The sequence below is a fragment of the Oratosquilla oratoria genome, chromosome 3 (genome assembly GCF_046742065.1).
Source record: "Oratosquilla oratoria isolate Oo_2021 chromosome 3, ASM4674206v1, whole genome shotgun sequence".
Lineage (NCBI taxonomy): Eukaryota > Metazoa > Arthropoda > Malacostraca > Stomatopoda > Squillidae > Oratosquilla > Oratosquilla oratoria.
Genome location: NC_134779.1, coordinates 86,727,492 through 86,753,758, shown reverse-complemented (window position 1 = coordinate 86,753,758; position 26,267 = coordinate 86,727,492). Strand labels below are relative to the sequence as shown.

General features: G+C 38.6%; 1 protein-coding gene across 4 annotated transcripts in view; it reads right to left on the bottom strand.

Annotated features, from left to right (window-relative positions):
* The window catches only part of LOC143024176 (uncharacterized), a 229,835-nt gene that overhangs the window by 93,631 nt on the left and 109,937 nt on the right, over positions 1-26,267 (bottom strand). Inside the window, exon 6 of one of the 4 annotated variants that reach the window (XM_076183011.1) lies at positions 1,574-12,555. The exons of the other annotated variants lie outside the window; for them this stretch is intronic. Coding sequence (XP_076039126.1) covers positions 12,505-12,555 — 51 coding nt within the window. The 3' untranslated portion in view covers positions 1,574-12,504. Of the gene's footprint in view, positions 1-1,573; positions 12,556-26,267 lie in introns of those variants that run through there. 4 annotated transcript variants of the gene reach the window in all.

Here is a 26,267-nt window from a genome sequence, read left to right as displayed (position 1 = left end):
AATTGAAAATAACATAGTATGATTTCTGGACTACATGAATTAACTATCTGTTAGGGGGGGACTGAACACCTTGAATCATGAAATTTTCATCAAAAAATCAAATTTTAGATAGGGGCATATTTGAATAATATAAATATCCTAAAAGCAAAATATGAACGACTTTTTCCTCCCCAGCGTAATGGAGGGAGTTTAAAGGGCCCAGGAGGCGAGTCAATTTAAATGGTTCATGTAAGAATAGGCCCTAAATATCTATAAATATGTCTTGTTTCGCTTGTCTAATTCCATGATATGGCTATATTTTTGTACGTCTGGTATCAGCGTGACTTCCTCTTCCGTGTGGTGTGCACAGCATGCTTCAAGCCTAAGTTACCCATCAAACATCAGAGTAGATTGATGCATAAACACCTAACTGACTGTGGCAATATTGTGTTCCTGTGCCGCTGTTTGCCTTAATTCCTGGACATTACTACACTTACTAGATATGAAGTCATAAACTGCATCATGATGAAGAGGAAAACCAAGGAAAAGATGAAAAAATTTAGCCAAAAGTGGAATGAAAGTTGTGCTAGAAGGAGGGCAAGGCGTGATGCTTGGAGGAGGGATGCCACTGCCTCACGTGTCACCATCACCACTGCCAACACCATCTCCACCACCAAATACCACTACAGCTGACAAAGTGCTTTCTTCCAAATGAAGAGAAGATGAGGGAAATTCAGGAGGAGGAAGAGAAAATAGCTGGTGAAGGAGAAACATACGGTGCTGGGATCACGCCTGTATAGGATAATCAAACGCCTTTCTGGTAAGCTTTCTCATTGAGGAGAGGAAAGGCGCTCATTGCTGGTAAAAATAAACCACTCTGCAATGATTTGACAAAGTGATGACACCCAACAGTGAGGTTTTAAAACCGGTAAAAGCGCAAAATCTTCAATTATGAAAAGGACCACTTGGCGAGTAACAAATACATTTTAATGTGATATCTATAGTAGATATGTATATTTATGAAAATATTTACTGTTAACTTATTCAATATACATCTTATATTGTGTGTGAATATAATAAAAATCACACAATAAATAATAGATATACAATGCTGAAAACTTTAAACACTTGTATCTCAGAACCACAAATTATGCAATGAAAAAAATGCCAAATATTTTTAATCAATTGTAGCAGCCTGAAAAGACTTCTGGTAGTGTACAATAGGTATATCTTTATTCCCATGCCTATTTTTTCTATATCTTGAACAACAGAATGACAGGCTCCATCTAAGTGGAAAAAAAAAATGCGGAAAGAAGGGGTGACGTAAGTGACCATAATTATGACACCTATATCTCACGTTGTATAGCGAATTTTTAAAAAAGCTGGTGTGAAAGTGTTTATAGGATCTTTAAGTATTACCATGAAAAAACAGAAGTCTGTAGTACAAAAAATACGATGCACGTATTCAATTACGTAAAAAAACGTAATATCATAACTTTATGACGTCAAGACATAGCAAGTTTTTAGGTTCATAATATATTTTTACCTATATTTTAAACAAAACCTGAAAGTTTCAAGTTGAAAGACTATAAACTTTTATGTTTTTAAGGTGTTCAGTTCCCCCTTAATAGAGAAACCAGACATAAAGGGAATTGTGGAGACAAAATTAAAAGGTCCACTATCATCAAATACTCTGTGACAAGGTCTATACAACCATTGGGCAAAAATATAGAATGGAAAAACAGTGTGGAGGAGTCATATTTTTGACATAACATAACAGAAGGAAAAAATAATGTGGAATTGATTGTGATGAAAGTTGAAACAGAAATATGAAAAGTAGAATACATTTATAGTAATATATGTGTCTCCAAAAACACATGCTTGGACTGATAGTGATCATTCCAAAATAATGGAAGTCACAAAGAAAGCATTGAGTTATTGAAAGGAGGAAACGTAAAAGGTGGATGAGAACTTTGGGGAAATATTCTACTGGATATGACCATTGAATACACATTGACTCAATGGGTGAAGTAAAATACCAGATATAGAAACAATGAAGAGCCGTTGAGACTAGACTTAATATTTACCCCAGAGCCTGAAATTGTGGACAAAATTGGAATACAAGACACCAATTGGGAAGAGTGACCACATACTAATAAGAGTTTGAACTAAAAGAACAAAATGATGTAAGAAGAGATGAGAAACATAGAAAGAAAGATTAATGTATAAAAAAAATGGACTTTGAAAACCTTAGAAAAAATTTCAAAGTGGAATTATGATTACAGTTGAAAACAGAAATATGAAAAGTAGAAAATTTATAGTAATATATGTGCCCCCCAAAACACATGATTGGACTGATAGTGATTATTCCAAAAAACTGGAAGACACAAAGAATGCATTAATTGAGTTATTGAAAGAAGGAAGAAACATAGTATTTATGGGTGACTAACTCAAAGGAAATATGTTGGGAAGAAATGACAGTAAAAGGTGGAGAGGAACTTTAGGGAAATATTGTATTAGATATCAACAATGAAGAGCCATTGAGACTAGGCTTAATATTCACATTAGATCCTGAAATCATGGACAAAATGGAATACAAGACACCAATTGATAAGTGACCACATACTAATAGAGTTCAAACTAAAAGAACAAAATGATGTGAGAAGAAATGAGAAACAGAAAAGGAATGTACAACAAAATGGACTTAAAAAAAAAATTAGAAAAAAAAATCAAAATGCTAACTGGGAAAATCTTTTAAATGAAGAAACAAAGATGGAAGAAAAGTGGAACATATTAAAAAAATACAGGGAGGGAACAGATGAATATGTACCAAAGAAGAAACAAAAAAGGGTATACGTAAAGTGTTGGTATAGCAAAAAGTGTAGTGAAGCTAAAGATAGAAGAGACAAATCCTGGTAAAGATGGAAAAAAGACAAAAAATTACCAAATGGCAAACACATCAAACTAAGAAATGAATATGTAAAATTATGCTGGGAAGAAAAAAGAAGCTATGAAAAAGACATAATAGAAAAATGCATGGACCTACTATTCTACAGATATGTAAATGAAAACTAAAAGACAAACACAAAATAGTGAAACTGCAGGAAGGAAATAAAGAATATATAGATGGTGGTAGAAATGGCTGAAATTATGATCAAACGTTTTAAATCTCTATTCACAATTGAAAGCTCACAAAATTGGGAGGAAGGACAGAAAGATCCCCAGCAATGAGAGAAATAACAATAACACAGGAAGAAATAAGGGACCAAATAAAAAACCTTGATGTCAGAAAGCCACATGGGCTGGATGGAATTGCAAATTGAATATTGAAAGAATGTATAGATGAACTAACACACAAAACACACAAGATAATTGATTTCTCACTTAAAGAAGGAAAAGTACCACAAGATTGGAAAAATGCAAATAATGTACCAATATACAAAGGAGGGGACAAAGAAAATCCAACCAACTATAGACCAGTCTCCCTTACAAGTACAATAGCAAAAATATGCGAAAAAGATATAAAAAAATAAATGGATCCAAACATTTGGAGAACAAAATACCAAATCCAAAACAATTTTGATTCAGATGTGGAAGGTCATGTGCCACAAACTTAATATGCTTTTACTAGAGGCTAATAGAAATAATACAAGAAAGGGACAGATAGGCAGATTTGCCTTCTTAGATTTACAAAAGGCATTTTACAAAGTACCACATAAAAAGCTACCGGTACTAAGAAAAAATTGAAACAATAGGTGGAATACAAGGAAAGTTATTGGAATGGATGAAAAATTTCTTGAACAGGAGAAAAATGAGGGTGGTATTCAGAGACAAGAACTCAAATTGGGAAGAAATTATAAGAGGAGTCCCACAAGGTTCTGTATTGACTCCGATAATGTTTACCATATATATGATATGGATGAAGATGTGGAATGTTATATGAACTTCTTTGCAGATGATGTGAAAATACTAAAGAAAGTAAGTACAGAGGAAGGTTGCAAATCAATACAAGAAGACCTGGACAAAATCTGGAATTGGAGTCAGAAGTGTTAAGTAAATTTCAGCATCAAGAAATGTAGTACAATGGAATTTGGAAAAAAAAACAACAGAATATCGAGAGAATATAAAATTGGTACAAAGGAAGTTAAAAAAGTTAACTCGCAAAGGGACCTTGGAGTAACTATCACCAGTGACATGGCACCAGACAAACTTATCAACAAATTAGTCAGAGGAACTTTCAATTTATTAAGATCAATGAAAGCCTTTGACTACATGGATGAAGAAATGGTAAAGAAAATATTAGTTACACTGATAAGACCAAAATTTGAATACACCTAGTACTAAAAAGAACATAAAGAAATTAGAAAGAATTCAAAGAGCAATGACAAAGATGGCACCAACACTCCAAATTGACATACGAATAGAGATTGGACAAACTCGAAATACCAACCCTGGAACAAAGAAGAGAAAGAGGAGACCTGCTAACCATCTACAGAATTATGGAAGGGATGGAAGTCCTTGATAGAGATGACTTACTAAAGTGGGACAGGAGAAAAACAAGAGGACACAAAAACAAACTTAAGAAGGGCAGTTACAGAAAAGATCTGAAAAAGAATAGCTTCCCACACAGAGTGATAGATATCTGGAACAAACTGAATGAGGAAACAGTGCAAAAATTATACAAGAATTTAAGATCAAACTGGATGCTGAAAGATACAAAAGTGGATCACTATGAGCATAGCTCTCTTCCCGTAAAATACAACTAGGTAAAATACACAACCATTCTCCACTCACCTCTATCTTCAGTCTTATCCCTTTCTTCCTCAACAGACATCCCCCTCTTTCCCAATGCCCCCTTTACCCCATCCATCCATCTCATCTTTGGTTGCCCATTCATGTTCACTCCTTCCACCTCTGCCTTCCATGCCTATTTTACTAATCTTTATTCACTCATTCTTTCCATGTGTCCAGACCATCCCAATACTCTTTCAACCCTGTCTGCCGTCTCCCTTTTCAACCCTGCTTTCCTCTTATTTCTCACTCTATAATAATGATAATAATAATAAAAATTATAAAAATAATAATAATACATACCTAACAAGGGAGGTAGCCAAAAAAGTAAAGGCATAAAATCCACTCCCATTCAATCCCCACATACTCCTCTCCCATCCACCCCCCTCCCTCCCTCTTATCTTGGCTCTTCCTAGATGATGGGTCATCCCTGCATCTCGCCCTCTGCCCTGGGTTGGAAGCAGTGTTGCAAAACACGGAACATCTACAGCAAGGCCACTTCATGGAGAAATAGAGAAGAATGAGAGAAATCTCTCTGGGCTGTGTCAATTTATTTTTCACCCATACTTCCTCACCCCCCCCATCCCTCACCCACTCCCTTTCATGCATCACAGCATCATCCATACACAATCATTCTCCATTCACCCCTATCTTCTATCTCCTGTTTTTCCTCAACAGACATTCCCCTCTTTCCCAATGCCCCTTTTACCCCATCCATCCATCTCATCCTTGGTCAGCCCCTCATGTTCACTGCTACCTCTGCCTTCCACACCTCTTTTACCAACCTTCACTCATTCTTTCCGTGTGTAAAAATCATCCCAATACTCTTTCATCAACCCTATCTTTCAACTCCCTTTCCACCCAAGTTCTCTTCCTCACCTCCTCATTTCTCACTCTATCCAGCCTAGTAACCCCTATAATACATCTCAGGTGCCACAACTCAAACATATTCAAACTTCTCTTTTCCTCTCTAACAGTGGGGTACAAAAACTTAGGTGCCAGAGTAAAAATAATAAATTTCCTCAACCTACATTATCAGGTACTTACCAGCTTTCTAGTACTTTGTTGGACACCCCTTTCTCTTGATACATTCTTGGAGACATTTAGGGACAGATGCTGCAAGATTTTGAAGCCACACAAGGTCCATATTCTTCCAAATATCCTTGATGGCTACCTCCAGCTTGGGTATTGATAAGTGTCGCACTTACATAGCTTATTTTTCATGAGTGCCCAGAGGTTCTCAATTGGGTTTAAAGCGGGCGAATTACCTGGCCAATCTTTTATATACTCCACATCACAGAATGCAAACAATTCTTTAATGAGTTTAGCAGTGTGGAATGGTGCACCATCCTGCATGAAGACATCTGTTTTGCACTAAATAAAGCAGTCCTCCAAATAATCATTAAGTAGCTCAAAATATCGGTTGAATACATATTGATACTCTCCATAATACCAACAAGGCATTTTTCCTGGTGAGCAGTTAAAGTGCTCGTTTGGAGTGCTAATTGTAGCGAAACTTGGAGCAGCTGTTGACACTTCCTTTCTCCTCGACTGCTTACAACCGAATGTGAGCATTGTGGTGTGAGAATTGCAGATCATCATGCAGGCGGCGGTGCACTGTTCTCACAGACACATGACCAAGTAATTTAGGGTTTTTTTCCTTTAACTGTGGTGCTGTTATACGTGATCTAGCATCCACCTGTCTCCTCAGTACCTTCAGAGTACTAGGAGTAGTCTTCCTGGGCCTCCCTGTGGGCTCCACCAGCATCATGAGATTTCTTGGCCCACTGATGCACACTATGCAGTGGAGAAATGGAAAAATGTGTTGTGGAGTGATAAAGTCATTTCCACTGTTACTGGAAACTGTCTTGGCAAAGTGTACTGTTGTCCTGACAGTAATGCTACTGTAAAACATCCTGATTTACCTAGTATTAAACGGGAAGGGGGCTAAGCTCGTGGTGACCCGTCTTTGCGCACACTGTTTCTTTGTCTAATTTGTTCCGGGTATCTATCACTCTGTGTGGGAAGCTTTTTTTCAGATCTCTTCTGTAATTATCTTTTTTGAGTTTCTTTTTGTATCCTCTTGTTTTTCCATTGTCCCATTTCAATAAATCTCATCTAAGATTTCCATTCCTTTCATAATGCTATAGATAGTAGGTCTCCTCTTTCCCATCTTTGTTCCAGAGTTGGTAATTCTAATTTGGACAGTCTTTGTTCATATGTCATTTTGGAAAGAGTTGGTGCCATTTTTGTTGTTGATCTTTGTATTATTATTATTATTATTATTATTTTAATTTTTATTTTTTTTTTTTTTTTTTTTTTTTTTTTTTTTACTGGATGTCCATAGTGTTGCTGCATACTCGAGTTTTGGTCTTATTAATGTAGAATTTTTTTTTTATCATTTCCTCATCCAAATAGACAAATGCTACTTTTATTGACCTCAATAAATTGTAGGTTTCTTTGACTATTTTATTAATATGTTTGTCCGGTGTCATGTCTTTGCTGATCATCACTCCAAGGTCTTTTTCCGAGTTTACTTTTTTTAACTTTTTCTCTCGATATTCTGTTTTTACTTTTTCCAAATTCCATTATACTACATTTCTTGATACTGAATTTCACTTCCCACTTTTGAGTCCATTTCCAGATCTTGTTGTAATGAGTTACAGTCCTCCGTTCTTACTTTAGTATTTCTGCGTCATCTGCAAAGAAATTCATATAACACTCTACTCCTTCATGTCATTTATGTATATAGCAAATATGATCGGGGCCAGTACTGATCCCTGCGAGACACCACTTATCATTTCTTCCCAATTTGAGAATTTATCTGTAATTACTATCATTTTTCTCCCAGTCTTTCATCCATTCCAATAATTTTCCTCTGATTCCACCTATTGACTCTTATTTTCCTTATTAGTTTCTTGTGTGGTACTTTATCAAATGCCTATTGTAGGTCCAGAAAGGCACAGTCTGCCCAACCATCTCTCTCTTGTATTATGTCTATTAATCTCGAGTAGAAGCAGATCAAGCTTGTTGTAGATGATCTTCCTTGTCTGAATCCAAATTGATTTGGATTCAGTATAGTTTTTTCTTCCAAATGTTTAACCCATCTATTTTTGATGACCTTTTCACAAATTTTGCTACCGTATTTTCCGGCGTATAGTGCGCGACTTTTTTTCCGTTGGAAGGGCCTAAAAATGGGGGGTGCGCGTTATCCGGTGGTGCGCATTATCTACGGCCTACGATAAAAATTCTGCGCCTGTGTGTGTAATTTTTTTCACAACAACGTGACGATGTTGGCCGTCACAAAGTCGGGAGGCACACTTCTCCGTGACGTTCCGTGAGAACAAGAAGAACAGCCATGGTGACATGAAAGAATACGCCAGCATGGGCTACCGTATATAAATATTTAGTATAGGGTATCTATCGAATCTTATTTTTCATGTTTAAATAGGCCTAAACACCATGAAACATGATGTTTGCCCATGTTCACAGCATCTTAGTTTGAATTTTTATGTTGGCTTTGTTGCTTCACTTTAGGTATGGTACAAATTCCGTTGCGGCCGTTCATAAACTCGTGTCAAACACCTGACTACAACACCCTCTTTCGGGAGTTATATTAACTAAACGTCACCTCGATGAGAGACTGTCCTATTTCATAAGAACATAAGAAATAAAGGAGACTGCAAAAGACCATAAGGCCTACACTAGGCAGCTCCGTATCCATCACCACCTGTCATCCCCATCCATAAAGTTGTCTAATCGTTTTTTAAAACAACTGATAGTTTCAGCGCTTACTACATGGTTACTAAGTTTATTCCATTCATCGACCACCCTATTAGTAAACCAATTCTTGCCTATTTCCTTCTTAAATCTAAATTTGTCCAGTTTATACCCATTACTGCGAGTCCTGCCCCGTTGTTTTATTATGATGACCTTGTTTGCATCACCCTTGTTATAGCCTTTGATCCACTTGAACACTTCTATTAGATCACCCCGCACTATCCGTTTTTCCAGAGAGTGTAAGTTTAGGTGCCTAAGCCTCTCTTCGTAAGGCAAATTTCCGAGTCCTTGTATCATTTTGGTCATTCTTCTCTGTACTGATTCTAGTGAATTTACGTCCATTCTGTAGGACGGAGACCAAAACTGTACCGCATAGTCAAGGATGGGTCTAACTATTGCTAGATAGAGTTTAATAATTACCTCTGCACTTCTATTCGTTACCGTCCTAGCAATGAAGCCTAATGCCTGTTAGCTTTATTTCTGGCGCTAATACACTGCTTCCTGGTTTTAAGGTCCGGACTCACCAGAACTCCCAAGTCCCTCTCGCACTCAGATTTTTCTAAAAACGTGTTATCTAAGTTGTATCTATTTTCGGGGTTGTGTAGCCCTACGTTTAACACGCTACACTTAGAGATATTGAAGTTCATTTGCCATTTCACCGACCATGTTAACAGCTTATTAAGGTCATCCTGCAGAATCTGGGCGTCGTCTCCTGAACTAATTAGGCGTCCTATTTTAGTGTCGTCCGCAAACTTACTAACATCACTATTTAACCCTTCGTCTAAGTCGTTTATATACATAATGAACAACAAGGGACCCAAAACCGAGCCCTGGGGGACCCCGATGGTAACATTGCCCCACCTAGATTTTATTCCATTTATGGTGACCCGCTGTTTTCTGTTAATCCAAGCTCTAATCCATTCTAACACTTTTCCTCCTATGCCATGGGCTTTGATTTTATTTAGTAGTCTCTGGTGAGGCACTTTGTCGAACGCTTTGCTAAAGTCAAGGTAAATAACATCGTAATTTTCATTGTTGTCATTGCAGGTTCAAAGCTAAAACGAAACAGTCTGTAGTTTCAGTATTAAATAAAAAATGGTAAAGACGAATTACAGGTACTCCTCGTTTAACGACCTACTCGGTTAGCTACGACGGGCTTTATGACAGACGTTTAACGTAAATCTCCCGAAGTTACGACGTCGTGTACGATAATTAAGTTTGCTGAGGCAAATTTGTATGATGTTATAATTGAACTTGTACGGTGGATATTAGCTGTGAGGTAAAGTGTTCTGAAGCTTAGGTCTACATTACCATCCTGCAAGCTGCAAAAACTACCTGGGGTACAGTATATACCGGTAGTGGTAAATTTTTAGTTTCGACCATGGGCGCAATATAGCAATAGAAAATTAATTATTAATTTTGTAAATTATAATGTATCAAAGTAATATGCAATTTTGTGAGCGGAAAAAAAGGTGCTAAAACAAATTTCGTAAGTAACGAAGTCATGTCGGACGAATGGTACACCATGTTTGTTATGATAGATGCCGATGTCGAAGAAATAAATGGATGATGAATTCGTCTAACCTAAACTAAACTAAACTAACCTGTGTTTGATAAATCATTACCTACAAATTAAATGTCATCCGGCTCGTCCTCGTTGTCGTCGTCGTGAGAGACGTTGGCAGACGACAAGATGGCGTCCCGGACCTATGCTACCGACTTCGTTCATTAGCATATTTTCTTGTAGCAAGGTATTTTTTACTTTCATTTCCGCCCACAAAATTGCATATTACGTTGATACATTTTAATTTACAAAATTAATCATTAATTTTCTATTGCTATATTGCGCCCATGGTCGAAACTAAAAGAATACCCCGGTATTCAATATGGAATGTCAGCATACACGGATTTGGTCATATACGGTAATTTCAGGAACCTAACCACCGTAAATAAACAGTAAATAAAGCTTTAATGTACTGTATAAAAGAGGCAAAATACACAAAAATAAAGATACATGTATTGCTGGACATTGTACATACAGTACATGTACGTATATGTATACACTTTCGCTTAACGACCAATTCGGTTAACGACGGCGCGCTGGTCCCAATTGTCGTCGTTAAACGAGGAGTGGTTGTATTTCCTCAAGATATAAAATGATCATTTTCTGTAAAAATCCCGAAATTTTTCTGTATATTTTACTTTCAATAAACTTTTTTTTAGATCATATTTCCTACAGACTATTTAAGCTACAAAGTAATAAGGGACCAACGCACAACATGAGTCATATACCGGTACATGTAGTTCCGACTTTTTCTTAATTGTGTCCTGATTGATGCCTAAACTGACACTTAACTTAGTGACAAATCAACAGATTTCCCAGCGGTGGCTCTAGCCAATGAAAAATACTTCTCCATGTAACCTTGTTCACATGATATAAATACCGAGGTAAAACTGCGTTATAGACAAATGCGATCGGGCATGCGCGTTATACGTCGGTGCGCGCTATCTGTGTACTGAGATAACGAAGTGCATGGGTGCGCATTATAACCCGATGTGCATTTTAAGCCGGAAAATACGGTACTATGCTTGTCAGGGAAACCAGTCTGTAATTTGATAGAGCTTCCTTGTTTCCTCCCTTATAAATCGGTACAATTTTTGCATTCTTCCAGTCCTGTGGCACCTTTTCTTCTTGAAGTGAGAATTTGATTACATTGTATATTTTATCTGTTAATTCCTCCATGCATTCTTTCAGTATCCAATTTAAAATTCCGTCTGGACCATGGGATTTTCTAACGTCAAGGGTTTTTATTTGGTCGCTGGTTTCTTTCTGTGTTACAATTATTTCTTAGGTGAGTTTTCTATTGTGTAGGATCATTAGTGATACTGCCAAAAAATGTAACTCTGAATGAAGACCGATATTTTGAGCTACTTAATGATCATTTGGAGGACTTTTATTCAGTGCAAAACAGATGTCTTCATGCAGGAAGGTGCACCATTCCATACTGCTAAACTCATTAAAGAATTGTTTGCATTCTGTGATGAGTATATAAAAGATTGGCCAGGTAATTTGCCTGATTTAAATCCAATTGAGAACCTCTGGGCGCTCATGAAAAATAAGTTATGTAAGTGTGACATTTCATCAATACCCAAGCTGGAGGTAGCCATCAAGGATATTTGGAAGAATATGGACCCTGTGTGGCTTCAAATCTTGCAGCATCTGTCCCTAAATATCTCCAAGAATATATCGAGAGAAAGGGGTGTCCAACAAATTACTAGAGAGCTGGTAAGTAGCTGATAATGTAGGTTATTTGAGAAAATTTATTATTTTTACTCTGGCGCCTAAGTTTTCGCCCCCCACTGTATGTTCCATGTTTCTACCCCATACAGTGCTGTTGGCACAATCATTCCTTCACACAATCTCCTCTTAGCATCCATTCCCAAATTTCTATTTCTCATTACACTTTTTAATACACCAAGGTTTCACTCAATCTAAATTCTACCTCCACCTCCCACTTCCCTTTCTTGCCACATTCACACCCAAGTATCTAAAACTATTCACTTCCTCCAATCTCCCTTAATACTCACAGTCTGCTGCCACTTTCTCCCCTTGTACATCTCATCACCTTACTTTTACCAACATTTATCTTCAACTTCCTTCTTTCGCACACCCTCCCAAACTCTGTCACTAACTTCATCAATCCCTCTGATTCTGCTACGAGCACAGTGTCGTCCGCAAACAACAACTGGCTTATCTCCCACTTTTCTCCATTTTCTTTAAGTATTTTCAATCCCTAACCCACTACCCTTGCATTTACGTCTTGCACTACCCCATTCATGTAAAAGTAATAAGGATAAAATAATAATAATTGGAACGCTCATAAAACTCCACACTGAGACCCCTTTGATTTGGTTTCACTCAAAGCAGCAGCAATGTAAGATGTCTTCATTCCTCTATGGTGTTGCACAGCCCATGTACACACATCGGAAGAATGTGCGGCGATCCTGTTGTAGAATAAATCAGATAGTGCAATTACAAAACTAGAATATAGACTATGTCAGTGGTTAAATGGGTCTAATTAGTTTTTGATGTTGGTGTGTGTTTTGAACCAGTCATTCCCTTAGGGGTGTATATTGTTCATGAAACAACAATTGCAAAAGAAAGTAATTTTTGCAAGGGGGAAGGGGCATAGGAGGTTACTTTATATATTTAGGACCTAATGTCTATGTACATGTTATATTAAACCACTGGGAATAAATGGGATCACTGCATCGTATTTTAACAAACAATATGTATATTTGACTGTAAGAACAGCAGCTTACTTCTTGCTTCCCTCCACTCTCACCAACTCCAAATGCCTGTCTAACACATAAATGCAAATGTCACATGGCCCTTTACCCCCTACAATGAGGGGTTGGCTGAGTCAAACCATACCTTACACCCAATACATGGCCATCTAAAATCCCACATCCCTCCCAATTTAGCACCTTGTGGATGAAGAGCCTGGTTCCCAACACAGTGCTGGAGTCATAGGTAATGCAGCAAGACACAGCACTTCCACAGCAAGGATCAACAGCTAAAGCTGCTCCATCAACAAACTAAAAGACAACACATTGCTGCATGCCAGACCCCTGATATTCATCCCTCTGAATCCATTCTTCCCCAAGAAGACAGAATCCACTTGGCTAGACAACAATGTGGCTACCATCCAGCCCTTGTTAGTTACCAGAAGAAGCTGGATGACAGCATCGCAGATAACTGTCCAGAACGTGACACTATACTCCATAATATACAACACATTATGGAAGACTGCATTGTACACAATCATGCACACTAACAACACAATATACACTCTATAAGGGATTTATAGGAAAATCCTGTTACAGCTGTTGTGTTCTCAAGTAGACTGGGCTGCTTGGCCAGACAGTCTAGGGAATGACAACAGTGGCTAAAGCTAGTTTACCTCCATTGCTTCATTGTATGGTGACTCATCATCATCCATTCAAGAAATTTACAGAGTAGACAAGGTGAACATCCCTTCAGGCTGTCATTTTTCCATCCATTTACAACCATTCATTCCTATGTTTAACATTTGTCTTTACTTGATAGACATTCCTCTTGCACCCAATGCCTCTTTCACTCTATCCACCTCATTCATGGTCTTGCCCTCAAGTTCCCTCCATTCACCCTTTCCACAAAGAAACAGACTTAGGTGGTACAGACATGTAATGAGAATGGACCAGAAGAAAGTGCCAAGACAAGCATCTCTTGCCCCTCTTCTTCAGAATATTTACCCATCCTGTATATTTCCTTTTCAAATCCTTGTCCATCCTCCCGTATTTCTTTTAGTATTTCCCTCACTATGTTCTTCTCCTCTTTTTCCCTTTGGAACCTGATTAGTCCATGTTTTTCTTTAATACCATAGATTACAATACATTTTTTCTTGTCTATTGTGTCTCTTACCCAATCTCTTTTTTCCTTTATTACTTCTATCACAGTGTCCTTTGTACTTTCATTCATTTGTTCTTTGACTATTTCTTTAAATAGTATTTTTTGGTTTTGTTTGTCTTTCATTTTTTTTTTTTTTTTAATTTCCATCATGTTTGTTTTTTATATTTTCACCAACTTTGCCTGCCTCTATTAGTATCTTCTCATTAACTTCCCTCAACAAAGTTTCATTTTTATTTGTGTCATCATTTTTCATCTTTTCATTATCATTTTTTACTATAGCTATTTCCTTTTTCATTTCTTCCATTTCCCTAACTAATAGTGCATTTTCCTTTCTCAATTCACTCACTTCTTTGTATAATTGGTTATGTTCCCTTTTCATTTCAAATGTTTCTTGGTTATAAATAAGTATGTTTATGAGGTCCATACTTCTGTTCTACATGGAATAATTCATCTTCATGTCTTGGACTATCAATATTGCAAATTGTTTTCCTAACCACTCCCAAAGGCGTTTCATACTTACTCATATCTAGTCTTCTTTTAGTTGTCTGGAGAGTATGTCGATTTATCATCATTTGTATCGATTTCCCTTCTCTTTTTTTATTCTTACTAAACTTCATCACTTTGCTAAATCACGGTTCTGTCACTCGTTATCATCCCCCTTCTGTTTGTTAACAACTAGGTATTGCACCACTGTTTTGTCGCTTAATCACTATATTTAGTGTTAGCTCGTGTAGCGTTCTCAGGCACATCCGATTCGTTTGACTGCCAGTGTGTGTGCTCCCAAAAACACATTCTTGGAAAGAGACCATTCAAAAATTTGGGAAGACTTAAGGCATACATTAAATGAAATAATGAAAGGAGGAAATTTAGTAATTATGGGTGACTTTAACTATAATGAAATATGCTGGAGGGAGATGACAGTGAAGGGTGGAGAGAACCTTTGGGAAATCATACTACTAGACATGACCATTGAATACACAATGACTCAATGGGTAAAAGAGCATACATATACCAAAGGCTTTTTTCCCCCTTATAAGGTGGATCATAGAATATACAGAGGATATAGAAATGGTTGAAATTATGAACAAACATTTCAAATCAGATATAGAAATATCAAAGAACTGTCAAGACTAGATTTAATATTTATGTCAAAACCAGAAATTGTGAATAAAATTGAATACAAGACACCAATTGGGAAGTGACCAAATACTACTTGAGCTTGAACTAATAGAGGAAATACATTTGGGAAGAAATGAGAAACACAGAGAAGGAAGACTGATGTATAACAAAATGGATTTTGGGAAACTCGGAAAATTCTTTCAAAAAGCAAATTGGAAAAAATTCTTTAATGAAGAAACACATGTGGAAAAGAAATGGATGATATTAAATGAAATCTACGATAAAGGAGTGAATAAATACGTACTAAAACAAAAGCAGGAAAAGGCTTACATTAAGAGCTGGTATAACAAAAAATGTAGTGAGGCACAAGATAAAAAGAGACAAAGCTTGGAAAAGAATAAAAAAAAAATGGAAATACATTTGGGAAGAAACGAGAAACACAAAAAAGGAAAATTATATATAACAAAATGGATTTTGGGAACTCAGAAAAAAAAATTCAAAAAGTGAGTTGGGAAAACTTCTTAAGTGAAGAATGTCACGTCACACCGGGTTCATACTCGTGATGTGACATATTCATTCCTGGAGCATGACTACACTGTGTTGTGCAACCCCTCGGTGTGACCTATAACACGGACCAAATATGGAGCGGCGTAAGTCCGACGGTGGTGAAGACGGCGTCCCCTCTCTTGACCACCTTAGCCCTATGGGGTGAGAATGAACAATGACTCCTTGTCCGCTAAGACTGTTGACCTAGAACGCGCACGAAAGCTCTCGTAGGCAAGCGGTGGAGTGGTACGAAACCTACTCCGCCCGCTAGCTGAGGTCAAGGGGCGCATTAACCAAGAAGAAGGAGGCGAATTAGCGCCTCCCCTTCTTTTCTACCTCACTGTCTTGTAGGTTAAGGTATAAGCTAGGGAATTATTGTGAACCCTCTCCATGCATAAATAAAGGAAGTAATGGATGTGTGGAGTTGGGTGGATAGGGGTAGGAAAATGTGTATTAAAATAAGTTGGCACTTGGGCAGTAGCACCTGTGTTGTGTGGCTGGGGTATAAATCGGGGGGTACAGATACCCACGCTGCTCTCTCCGCACTCGACCTCTGCACATTGTCGGTACTTTGTAAGTAAGAGATATTCTCACTAGTTGTGTTAGTAAATATTTCAGTGATTTTGTATATCTTCTTTCTTAATCCTGGCTTGTTGGATGTATCTATAAAGGGGCGATTCTTCTCTGAGACTCTGGATTGTAGGAATTACTCAAACTCTGTTTTAGAGTTTGATGTAACACACAAAAACAGAGCTTAGGGCATGACATAAATGATGACATAAATGACATAAATGATGACATAAATGATGACATAAATGGATGTGTGGAGTTGGGTGGATAGGGGTAGGAAAATGTGTATTAAGATAAGTTGGCACTTGGGCAGTAGCACCTGTGTTGTGTGGCTGGGGTATAAATCGGGGGTTGCAGATACCCACGCTGCTCTCTCCGCACTCGACCTCTGCACATTGTCGGTACTTTGTAAGTAAGAGATATTCTCACTAGTTGTACATACATACATATACCAAGGCTTTTTCCCCCTTCCAAGGGAGGTAGCCAAAAAGGGAAAGGCATAAAAACACTCCCACCCATTTCATCCCTAAATACACTCCACACCCCTCCCACCCTTCCTCTCATCTGAGCACCTCCTGGATGACGGGTCATCCCTGCACCCTGCCCACCGCCCTGGGTCAGAAGCAATGTCGCAAGACACAGTACATCCACAGCAAGGCCGCTTCATTTAATCGGCGACCCCCCCTCTCCGTGCCCCTTTGCATATAAGGCGAGGACGGGGAGAAATCCCTTCGGGCTGCGTCAAAATTTACTCACACATACTACCCCACCCCCCACCCCCCCGCCCATTCCTCCTCATGCAGTCACAACATCATCCATATACAACCATTCTCCACTCACCTCTGTCTTCCGTCCTCTCCCTTCCTTCCTCGACAGACATTCCCCTCTTCCCCAAAGCCCCCTTCACCCCATCCATCCACCTCATCCTAGGACGTCCCCTCATGTTCACTCCCTCCACATCTGCCTTCCATACCTCTTTTACTAGTCTTTCTTCACTCATTCTTTCCCATTGTCCAAACCATCCTAATATTCTTTCATCAACCCTATCTCCCAAATCCTTTTTCACCCCTGTTCTCCTCCTCACCTCCTCATTTCTCACTCTATCTAGCCTAGTAACCCCCACCATACTTCTCAGACACCTCATCTCAAACACATTCAAACTCCTTCTCTCTTCTTCTCTTATGTTCCACGTTTCTGCCCCATACAGTGCTGTTGGCACAATCACTCCTTCATACAGTCTCCTCTTCGCATCCATTCCCAAATGTCTATTCCTCATTACACTCTTTAAACCACCAAGGCATTTACTCGCTTCTCTCAATCTACATTCTACCACCACCTTCACTCCACCTTTTCCTGCTACACTTGCACCCAAGTATCTAAAACTATCCACTTCCTCCAGTCGCTCTCCCTTAATGTTCACTTCCAGTCTACTGCCACTTTCACCCCTTGTACATCTCATCACCTTACTTTTACCCACATTTATCTTTAGCTTTCTTCTAACACATACTCTCCCAAACTCTGCCACCAGCTTCCTCAATCCCTCCTCTGACCCTGCCACAAGCGCAGTGTCGTCCGCAAACAACAGCTGGCTCACCTCCCACTTTTCTCCATTTTCTTTAACCATCTCCAATCCCTGACTCACTACCCTAGCATTCACCTCTCGCACCACCGACATAACGCATCCTTGACGAAGTCCCACCTTTACTTCAAACCACTCACTCTCTCCATTTCTAATCCTAACACATGCTCTACTACTCTCATAAAAACTCTTGACAGCTCCCAAAAGCTTTCCTCCTATCCCATAAATCTGCATAACCTCCCACAGTGCCTTTCTGTCTACCCTATCATAAGCCTTTTCCAGATCCATAAAAGCCCAAAAAACATCCTTCCCCTTTCCTATAGCTTTCTCACATATCTGTCTTACCACAAAGATCTGATCTACACAACCTCTACCCGTCCTAAATCCACACTGTTCCTCACCAATTACTCCTGTTCCTCTCCTAATCCTCTCAATTAAGATCCTCCCATAAGCCTTCCCTACTACACTCAACAGGCTAATCCCTCTGAAATTACTACATTCACACTTGTCCCCTTTTCCCTTGTAAAGAGGAACTATACAGGCACTACTCCAGTCCTCCGGTACTCTACCCTCTCTCCAGCAAACATTAAATAACCTCACCAACCAGTCCACCATCACTGAACCTCCCTTTTTCAGACATTCTGCATGACATCCATCCAGACCAGGTGCCTTACCTGCTTTCATCATCTTTACAACTGCCTTCACCTCATCCTTCCTTATTTCTCCCCCATTCTCCTCACTCATCACTCTCATTTTCTTCGCATTTCCCACTGCAGCTATCTTTCCTTCCCTATCCTCCTTCACATTCAGCAACTCCCTAAAATATTCTGCCCATCTTCCCCTCACTGCCATCTCTTCCATTATCAACTCTCCATCTGTACCTTTTACCTTTTCTTCCCTACTTGATTCGCCTCCTCTTCCTCTCTTAATTTCTTTCCAAAACATCTTTTTATTACTTTCAAAATTTTCTGTCATACTCCTACCCCATTTCACATCTGCTCTCCTCTTTGCCTCCTTTACCTTTTGCTTTACTTCTCTTTTCTTTTCTTTGTACGTCTCATATGACTCCCCTGTCCTCTTTTGTAACCAATCTGTGAATGCTCGCTTCTTCTCTTCTACAACCTTCTTTGTTTCCTCATCCCACCATTCACTACCCTTTCTTCTATTTCCCCCTGTCCTTCTTGTTCCACACACCATCCTTGCACACTTTAAGACTCCCTCCTTGAACCATCCCCATTCCTCCTCCACACCCATCTCTGCTCTATCCTTTACTCCCTCCCACTCCTCCTTCAGCTTCTTTAGTAAATATTTCTGTTAGTAAATATTTCAGTGATTTTGTATATCTTCTTTCTTTATCCTGGCGTGTTGGATGTATCTATAAAGGGGCGATTCTTCTCTGAGACTCTGGATTGTAGGAATTACTCAAACTCTGTTTTAGAGTTTGATGTAACACAAAAACAGAGCTTAGGGCATGACATAAATGATCCCGGTCAGGCCCCCATTTATGTCATGACATAAAAAAAAAAAAAACTAAAAAAGGATAATGAAAATCCATGTGAACAAGTTGCATAAACAAGGCAAAGGAAACATGGACTGGAAGTGAAGCGTTTATTCCTGATGTTTCGTGTATTGACTTTCTCAAAGGAATGAGCATTCTGGATCATGCAAAATTTATATACATGCTTGGTGGCTCAAGGGGGTATACGAGTGTAGAACGCTGTGTTCTGATTGGCCCACTGAGACAGCCAATTGTGAATCGATATGCTCTCACCAGGCATAGCGCTATAGTAAAAAATGATAATGAAAAGATGAAAAATGATGACACAAATAAAAATGAAACTTTGTTGTGGGAAGTTAATGAGAAGATACTAATAGAGGCAGGCAAAGTTGGTGAAAAACAAACATGATGGAAATTAAAAACCAAATGAAAGAAGACAAAGAAAACCAAAAAATACTATTTAAAGAAATAGTCAAAGAACAAATGAACGAAAGTACAAAGGACACTGTGATAGAAGTAATAAAGGAAAAAAGAGATTGGATAAGAGACACAATAGACAAGAAAAAAATTAATTTATGGTATTAAAATAAAAACATGGACTAATCAGGTTCCAAAAGGAAAAAGAGAAGAATATAGTGAGGGAAATACTAAAAAATACAGGAGGGAAAATAATTTGAGAATAAAACAGAGGAAATATACATAATGGGGAAATATTCTGAAGAGAAGGATAGACCTCTCAAAGTAAACTAAATTTGCAGAGGATAGTGGAAGAAATATTAACAAATGCAGGAAGACTAGCAAAAAGTAGTAACTACAAAAATTTATGGATAAAAAAAGGAACTGAGTGATGAGGAAAAAGAGAATGAAAAAACACTAAAAGAGGAAGCTAAAGAAAAGAATGAGGAAAGAACGGAGAACAAAAGGAAGGAGTTTTTTTTTGGAGAATGATGGACTTGAAACTGAGGAAATGGTCCATAAGGGAAAAGGAAGTGCAGGAGCAAGAAGAAAAGGCAGAAAAGGAAAAATAAATAAATAAAGGTAACATATATATATATATATATATATATATATATACCAACATAGACAGATTGATATCAGGAATAGATGAATTTAATGACTATCTGGAACAAGAAAAAACTGGTATAATGGGGATTGAGGAGACGAAATTGAAAGCATCATACCACCAAATAGTATAGGCCAAGGATTATATAATTGTTGGATCAGACACAGAGAAACAAAGCAGGGTGGAGGAGTCATGTTACTAGCCAAGAAGGCCTAAATGTGACAAAAATCACAGAAGGAGAGAAGAATGTGGAGTTATGATAAGAGTTTAGGATAGACATATGAAAATAGAAAGTATGCAGTAATTTATGTCCCGCCCAAAACTCATGCATGGAATGAAAGTGAACACTCCAAAATGCTGGAAGACACAAAACAAACATAAAACACCAAAGAAAGAAGGAAATCTGTCAAGTATGGGTGATTTTAACTCGAAAGAAATATGTTGGGAAGAAATGACTGTGAAAGGTGGAGAAGAGCACTGTGGAAAATATTACTGGAAATGACACATTGACACAGTGGGTCAATGAGAATACCAGATATAGAAATAACGATGAACCATCAAGATTGGATTTGATATTTACATCAGAACCCGAAATTGTGGATAAAATAGAATATAAGACGCCAATTGGAAAAGTGATCACATACTACTAGAACTAGAATTAAATGAAGAAACAAATATAGAAATAAATGAAAAGCACAGAAAAGGAAGACTAACATATAACAAAACATATTATAGGAAACTTAGAAAATTCTTTAAAAAGCAAATTAGGAAAAAAATTGATAATGAAGAAACAAAGGTGGAAGAGAAATGGACAATTGGAAAGGAAATCTATAATGAAGGAGTGGACTAGTATGTACCTAGACAAAAAAAAAAAAAGGAAAGGGTATACATAAAATCCTGGTACAATGAAAAATGCAGTGAGGCAAAAGACAGAAGAGACAAAGCCTGGAAAAGATGGAAAAAAGATAAAATCTAAGAAATGGAAAATATACACCAAACTAAGAAATGAATATGTAAGAATACTAGAAAAAAAAAAATTATGAAAAGGACATAATAGGCAAATGTAAAGATCAACCCAAATTATTTTATAGATATGTAAATGGCAAACTAAAAAACAAACAGGAAATACTTAAATTACATCAAGATAATAGAGAATACACAGAGGATATAGAAATGGCAGATATTATGAAAAAATATTTCAAATCTGTATTCACCAAAGAAAAAGAAAATCTACAAAACTGAAGAAAGAAGAAAAGGGCAGAAGGTAGGGAGATACTTAGAGTGAACTGCTTAAATGAAAAAGAAAAGGAGAATGAGTATAAGAAGCTGAGAGAGGAGTGGGAGGGAGTGAAGGATAGAGTAGAACTAGGAGTGAAGGAGGAAAGGTGATGGTTTAAGGAGGGAGTCATAGGGTGTGCAAAGATGGTGTGTGGAACAGGGAGGGGGGGGGAGGAAATAGAAGGAAGGGTAGTGAGTGGTGGGATGAGGAAGCAAAGAAGAGTGTAGAAAAGAAGAAACGGGCATTCATAGATTGGCTACAAATTAGGACGAGGGACAAAGTAAAGAGAAGGGAAGTTAACCCATTCAACTCATGCCAGCAAAGAGGAGAGCAGAATGTGAAATGGGGTAAGAGTATGACAGAAAATTTTGAAAGTAATAAAAAGATGTTTTGGGAAGAAATTAAAAGAGGAAGAGGAAGCGAATCAAGTAGAGAAGAAAAGGTAAAAGGTGCAGATGGAGAGATGATAATGGAAGAGAAAGCAGTGAGAGGAAGGTGGGCAGAGTATTTTAGGGAGTTGCTAAATGTGAAGGAGGATAGGGAGAGAAAGGTAGTTGCAGTGGGAAGCACTAAGAAAATGAGAGTGATGAGCAAGGAAAATGGAGGAGAAATAGGGAAAGATGAAGTGAAAGCAGCTGTTAAGATGATGAGAACAGGTAAGGCACCTGGGTTGGATGGATGCCATGAAGAGTGTCTGAAGAAATGAGGTACAGTTATGGTGGACTGGCTGGTGAGGGTATTTAATGTTTGTTAAAGAGAGGGTAGAGTGCCGGAGAACTGGAGGAGTGCCTGTATAGTTCTGCTTTACAAGGGAAAGGGGGACAAGTGTGAGTAGTAGTTTCAGAGGGATCAGCTTGTTGAGTGTAGTTGGGAAGGCTTATGGGAGGATCTTGATTGAGAGGATTAGGAGAGGAACAGAGGGAGTAATTGGTGAGGAACAGTGTGGGATTAGGACAGGTAGGGGTTGTGTAGATCAGATTTTTGTGGTAACACAGATATGTGAGAAAGCTATAGGAAAAGGTAAGGATGTTTTTTTGGCTTTTATGGATCTGGAAAAGGCTTACAACAGGGTAGACAGGAAGACACTGTGGGAGGTACTGCTGATATATGGGATAGGAGGAAAGCTGTCAAGAGCAGTCAAAAGTTTTTATGAGAGTAGTAGAGCTTGTGTTAGGATTGGAAATGGAGAGAGTGAATGGTTTTAGGTAAAGGTAGGACTTCGTTGCCCTGGCTGTTCAATCTATACATGGATGGGGTGGTGCAGGAGGTGAATGCTGGGGTGGTGGGTCAGGGGTTGGAGATGGTTAAAGAAAATGGAGAAAAGTGGGAAATAAGCCAGTTGTTGTTTGCTGACAACACTGTGCTTGTAGCAGGATCAGAGGAGGGATTGAAGAAGTTAGTGACAGAGTTTGAGAAGGTGTGTGAAAGAAGGAAGCTGAAGATAAATGTGGGCAGAAATAGGGTGATGAGATGTACAAGGGGAGAGAGTGACAGCAGGTTGGAAGTGAGCATTAAGGGTGAAAGACTGGAGGAAGTGGATAGTTTTAGACATTTGGGTGCGAATGTGGCAGGAAACGGAGGAGTGGGGGTGGAGGTAGAATGTAGATTGAGAGAAGCAAGTAAATGCCTTGGTGGATTAAAAAGTGTAATGAGAAATAGACATCTGAGAATGGATGCTGAGAGGAGGTTATATGAAGGAGTGATTGTGCCAACAGCACTCTATGGGGCAGAAACATGGAATATAAGAGAGGAAGAGAGATGGAGTTTGAATGTGTTTGAGATGAAATGTCTGAGAAGTATGATGGGAGTTGCTGAGCTGGACAGAGTGAGAAATGGGGAGGTGAGGAGGAGAACAGGGGTGGAAAGGGAGCTGGGAGATAGGGTTGATGAAAGAGTATTAGGATGGTTTGGACACATGGAAAGAATGAGTGAAGAAAGATTAGTAAAAGAGGTGTGGAAGGAGTGAATATGAGGGGGCGTCCTAGGATGAGATGGATGGATGGGGTGAAAGGGGCATTACAAAAGAGAGGAATGTCTATTGAGGAAGGATGGGAGAGGACAGAAGATAGGGGTGAGTGGAGAGGGGTTGTGTATGGATGATGCTGTGATGCATGAGGGGGAGTGGGTGGGGGATGGGGGATGGGGGGTGAGGAAGTATGTATGAGAGAAAATTTGATGGAGCCTGAAGGGATATCTCCCTGTCTTCTCCTTTTCTGCATGAGGGGACGGAGAGTGGGAGTCGCTGAATTTATGAAGCTGCCTTGCTGTGGATGTGCTGTGTCTTGTGACACTGGTTCTGACCTAATAAGTATTTCAGCGGCTTTGACCCATCGTTTTTCGCTCATATTTCCGAAATAACCTTTCACATCAGTATGATATATTAGCACAGCCTAATTCACACCCTGCCCTAATTTTTTACGTTATAGTGCATTCACAAGTGTATTTAATTACGGCGTTTACTCTTGATATTATGTGTGGCGTAGCCGACACCCGTGAAGTAAATCGAACAGGTGAAGTCGTGACGTCAACACAAACTACCTCGTGTATCCCAACTTCACTTGTTCGATTTATTTCAAGGGTGTCGGTTACGACGCACTTAATATCAAGAATAAACGCCGTAATTAAATACACTTGTGAATGCACTATAACGTCAAAAATTAGGGCAGGGTGTGAATTAGGCTGTGCTAATATACCATGCTGATGTGAATGATTATTTCGGAAATATGAGCGAAAAACGATGGGTCAAAGCCGCTGAAATACTTAGTAGAGCAGTGGAAAGGATGCAGGGATGACCCGTCATCCAAGAGGTGCCAAGATAAGAGGGGGAGAGGAGAATGGAATATGTAGGGAATGGAATCGGTGGGAGTGGTTTCTATGCCTTTTTCTTTTTGGCTACCCCCCATGTAAGGGGGAAAAAGCCTTTGGTATATGTATGTACAAAACTGAAGTAAGATTTCCTCCAATGAAGGAATTAAATTTTACTCAGAATGAAATAAGGAATCAAATATTAAAGCTTGACATTAACAAATCACATGTCCTGGATGGAGTTGCAAACTGGATACTAAAGGATTGTATCATTGAACAGGAAAAATATACAAAATGGTTGAATGCTCACTCAAAGAAGGAAAATTACCAGGAGACTGGGAAAATGCCACCATAGTGCCAATATATAAGGGGGGAAATAAGGAAGACCCAACAAATTATAGGCTGGTGTCCCTAAAGAGTACAATAGTTAAAATTTGTGAGAGAGTCATCAAAGATAGATGGACTAAATATCTGGAGGAGAACAATATACTGAACATGAGGCAATTTGGATTCAGACAGGGAAGATCATGTACCAATAATTTGATTTGTTCCTATTCAAGATTGATAGATATATTGCAAGAAAGGGACGGCTGGGCAGACTGTGCCTACCTGAACTTACAAAAGGCATTTGATAAGGTACCACACAGAAAATTGCTAAATAAACTGGAAACAATAGGAGGCATACATGGAAAACTATTGAATTGGATAGAAGATTTCCTACATGGAAGAAAAATGAAATGGGAAGAAATTAGTGGCATCCCACAGGGGTTAGCACTAGCTATGATAATGTTTGCTATATATGTGAATGACATGGATGAAAGTATTGAATGTTACCTGAATTTCTTTGCGGATGATGCAAAGTTATTAAAGACAATAAGCTCCGAAATAGACTGTGAGTTGTTACAGAATGATCTGAACAAAATCTCGGAATGGAGCAAGAGATGGGAAGTAGAATTCAACATCAAGAAATGCAGTATAATCGAAATTGGGAAAAGCAAGAATAGAATATCAGGATAGTATAAAATTGATGAAAAAGAAGTAAAGAAAATAAATTCTGAAAGGGACCTAGGAATAATTATCACCAAAAGGACATGCAATGAAACTCAAAAAGGACAGCTACAGAAGAGACCTGAAAAAGAACAGCTTCCCACACAGAGTGATAGTAGATATTTGGAACAAATTGGATAAAAAGATAATGTGTGCAAACACCATACAAGAATTCAAGAACAAACTTGATCTTATGAGATACAAAAATGGGTCACCATGAGCATAGCTCCCCTTCCTGTAAAATACAACTAGGTATATACAGTTTGAGGGCATTTGGTCTTCATTAAGTGCAGGACTTTGTGCAGACTGTAGGCTAGCCACCTGTTCTATGCAATGTGCAACTGGTCCTGGGAGAAGTTCTTCTCACCTGGGAAGAACCAGAGCATCCCCAGCTCGGCTGGGTGTTTGATCTTGTTGAGAAGTTTCTTGGCTTATTAAGGTGGTTCTGTTGGGCCTTGACAGTGAGTAGTTGGCACTCAATGCTTTCTTCATAGTCGCCACTCCGACGCCCATCTCTCTCACCACATTGCATTGCCTGACTCTTGCTACACTTTTTTTTTTTTTTTTTTTTTTTTTGCAGCTTCTTGACAAATTTCATTGTGCGGACAGAGAACACCTGCTATGATCCCTCCTGGTAGCCACTGCTTTCACATCTCCATTGCAATTCTCTAGCTCACATTTCATGGCCTTCACAGTATTCAAGGAGCAATGAGCTGCAGCTTAAGATTTCCAAATTTTTTAATCCGGCACAAATCATCA